The sequence below is a fragment of the Bison bison genome, unplaced genomic scaffold (genome assembly GCF_000754665.1).
Source record: "Bison bison bison isolate TAMUID 2011002044 unplaced genomic scaffold, Bison_UMD1.0 scf7180017845430, whole genome shotgun sequence".
NCBI classification, from domain to species: Eukaryota; Metazoa; Chordata; class Mammalia; order Artiodactyla; family Bovidae; genus Bison; species Bison bison.
The window spans coordinates 7,857-11,249 of record NW_011476003.1 but is presented as its reverse complement, the minus strand read 5'-3'; the positions used below and the strand labels follow the sequence as shown (position 1 = coordinate 11,249).

The 3,393-nt window shown below is 43.4% G+C and overlaps 1 protein-coding gene across 1 annotated transcript; it reads left to right on the top strand.

Moving 5' to 3' along the window:
- Positions 1-374: 374 nt before the first annotated feature.
- Positions 375-1,316, top strand: LOC104984699 (olfactory receptor 2G3-like). The gene has a single exon (XM_010834574.1). The coding sequence runs from the start codon at positions 375-377 to the stop codon at positions 1,314-1,316; it is 942 nt and encodes a 313-aa protein (XP_010832876.1).
- Positions 1,317-3,393: the final 2,077 nt, after the last annotated feature.

The window sequence follows — 3,393 nt, the reverse complement described above, 5'->3', positions numbered from 1 at the left end:
TTCTGAAGGACATTGCCAAAATTTATTCTATGGGGCACAGTAATTTCTCTCAGAGTCAGTGTTTCAAAGAGAAATTTTAAAAGGTTGATCTTGGTTTCCCTGGTGGCTCCACTGGTAAAGAATCTGCCTGCAATGTAGGAGGTGCAGGCTAGATCCGTGGGTCAGGAAGGAGGAAATGGCAACCCACTCCAGTATTCTTGCCTGGAGAATCCCATGGACAGAGGAGCCTGATGTGCTTACAGTCCATGCAGTCGCAAGAGGCAGACACAACTTAGCAACTAAACCACCACCACCACCACATTGTGACCAGCGTTCAATACATTATCCTTTCTCTAAATTCTTACAATGTTTTCCTCCTTTTTGTGAACAGGGTGATGGGCATGAACAGTAGCAGTGTCAAAGAAGACTTTGTCCTGGTGGGCTTCTCTGATCAGCCCAACCTAGAAAAGATACTCTTTGTGGTTGTTTTGGTATCCTATCTCCTGACTCTGATGGGAAATACAGTCATTATTCTGATCTCCTCTACAGACTCTAAACTCAGAACACCCATGTACTTTTTCCTTACTCACCTCTCCCTAGTTGATATTTGCTTTACTACCAGTATTGTTCCCCAGCTTCTGTGGAACCTAAGAGGACCAGCCAAGACCATAACAGCCCTGGGCTGTGCTGTCCAGCTCTACGTCTCTCTGGCTCTGGGCTCCACTGAGTGCATTCTCCTGGCTGTAATGGCTTTTGATCGCTATGCTGCGGTGTGCAAACCTCTCCACTATGCAGCCGTAATGAACCCACGGCTGTGCCAGGCTCTGGCAGGGGTTGCGTGGCTGAGTGGAGTAGGAAACACTCTCACCCAGAGCACTGTCACCCTCTGGCTGCCTCGCTGTGGACACCAGTGGCTCCATCATTTCTTCTGTGAGGTACCCTCAATGATTAAACTTGCATGTGTGGACATCCACGCCAATGAGGTCCAGCTATTCATTGCTTCATTGGTCTTGCTCCTTTTGCCCTTAGCACTGATATTGATGTCCTATGGACATATAGTCAAGGCAATTATTAGGATCAAGTCAGTCCAGGCCTGGCGCAAAGCCCTGGGGACATGTGGATCCCACTTGATGGTAGTGTCCCTCTTCTATGGGACCATTACAGCTGTTTACATCCAGCCCAACAGTTCTTATGCCCATACTTATGGGAAATTCATCTCCCTCTTCTACACAGTAGTGACTCCAGCCCTCAATCCTCTCATCTACACACTGAGGAATAAAGATGTGAAAGGAGCACTGGGAAGACTTTTTCACAGAGCCAGAGACCTAGGCTTATAAAAAATGAAGCTGAGCGCATAGAAGTCGATTTTTGATGGCAAAATGAAGCTGAAGGTCATCTTGTACATTCTTTGACTAAAGAAACACTAACCTATAAGGAGCACACACAATCATCACAGTCTGCTACTCAGCCTCAGAATCATCCGTCCTCTCAACCTCTTTCCCAGGCTTCTTTTGAACCCTTTGAAGCCACTATTTCCGCACACCCTTTAATTGTCCATTATTCACATAATTTCTGTTTCTTGCCCTCCCTTCCTGCTTTTTTTCAATCTTCCTTCCCTTTTTCTACTGTTCATTCTATTTTTCCAATTGTTCTCTCCTGTATTACCCCTTGCCTCCCCTTCCCTCCTTTTTGTTGCTTCCTTCCTTTCCCCCTTTTTAGTCTTTCATTTCTTTCCATTTTTATGAGGTGCTTAACAACCATTTTCCTGGCTGCTTCTACACTCTATCCCTTCCCAACAGTATTCTAACAATTCCTGGAAACAACTCTGTCTAAAAGTAATTTCCCGTTTATCACAATAAAGAGTTTTCATTTGCTGTGTGGTGTCCAGTGCAGAGAATAGACTCTAAATGTGTGGATTTTAACTCCACAACTTCCTTTCTGAGCTTGTGCAAGTTTTATTAAAGCTTTTTTGTATCATATTTACTTAGGGAATGTACATCTCTTACTTACTTATCATATTTACATATTTCATTAAACGAATGAAACATCATTATTATGTTTATTAAAAGATCCAAAAGGCAATGTAGTGTAAGTTTAAGAGGCTTTTCTTTGTTCATTTTGTAATGTAAGTGCTTGACTTAAGCTATGATTATGGAGGCATCCACTCCAAATGTTCTTAAAAAGAATCATTGCTAAGCACATGAATAGATTAAAGAGCCAGGCTTCCCCCAATCCCATACTCTTAGACTCTTTTGTTTCAGAGGTCTTGGTTGATTTTGGGTGACTGACAACTTGGGCCACTTGTTTTTCACTTCCTGCTCTTTTAATTCCCTCTCTTATGTTTTCACCAATGAAGAGGAAACCCAGAAACCCAAGGCCACCACCTTCAGCCTCATTGAAAGCAGAACCCTAGACCTGCTCTCTCTCTATCCAAGACCAGACTTGCCATGTATACTCTTGAACTTGTTAGTAATGAACCTTGTTCTTTTTTCAGGTTTCTCAGTGGTTATTGTTGAGGGCATCTTGCAATCATAAGAACCACTAAGGGCTAATCCAACCACAACACTGTTTAACCATACGCTGAGATCAGCACAAAACAATAAGTAAAGCATGTGCAAAAAATGATCAATAAATAGCAATTAACATCTTTTCAATCTTCTAATTTTCTGATCATAATATTCCCTCTGTTTTAGTCTATATATGGGTACTGTTTATGGTTATGTTCAATTTACATAGTCAATAACTAGTTTCTGTCAGGCGAGTGTATTCTCCTCGGTTTTTGTCTCATCACAACAAAGATTTGGAGTGATGGACATTAAAGCCCCCTTGGCGTGTCACAGCTCTCAGGTCTTGGACAGACCGTGTTATAGCTCTCAGGTCTCGAATGGACTGTGTTACAGCTCTTAGACAAATCAGTGTTATAGCTCAGTGTTACAGCTCTATTTTATTTAGAAGATAGCAGGAAAATCCATCTTCGAGGCGTGAGGGCACATTGATCCAAAGACTTGACAAGAAGAACGCCCCAGCACGGTGGAGAGAGAAACAGAGAGAGGCTTTTGGCTCCTCTTTTTAATGTGTTTTTTCCTACCCCCTGGGCCTGCCCTATGCAAATTGGGCTTAGCCAGGAGTGCTGTTTTACCGGAAGTCCTCACTCCCATCCTCGGACCTTCCTTTGACCTTCCATTGTTCTATTTTCGCGGGCTTTTCCCTTCCTTGTCTTTTAGCCACTGCCATTTTGGACTCCTTTTCCCTATTCTCAGTCAGTTCAGTTCAGTCGCTCAGTCGTGTACAACTCTTTTAGACCCCATGAATCACAGCACGCCAGGCCTCCCTGTCCATCACCATCTCTTGGAGTTCACTCAAACTCACATCCATCAAGTCGGTGATGCCATCCAGCCATCTCATCCTCTGTCG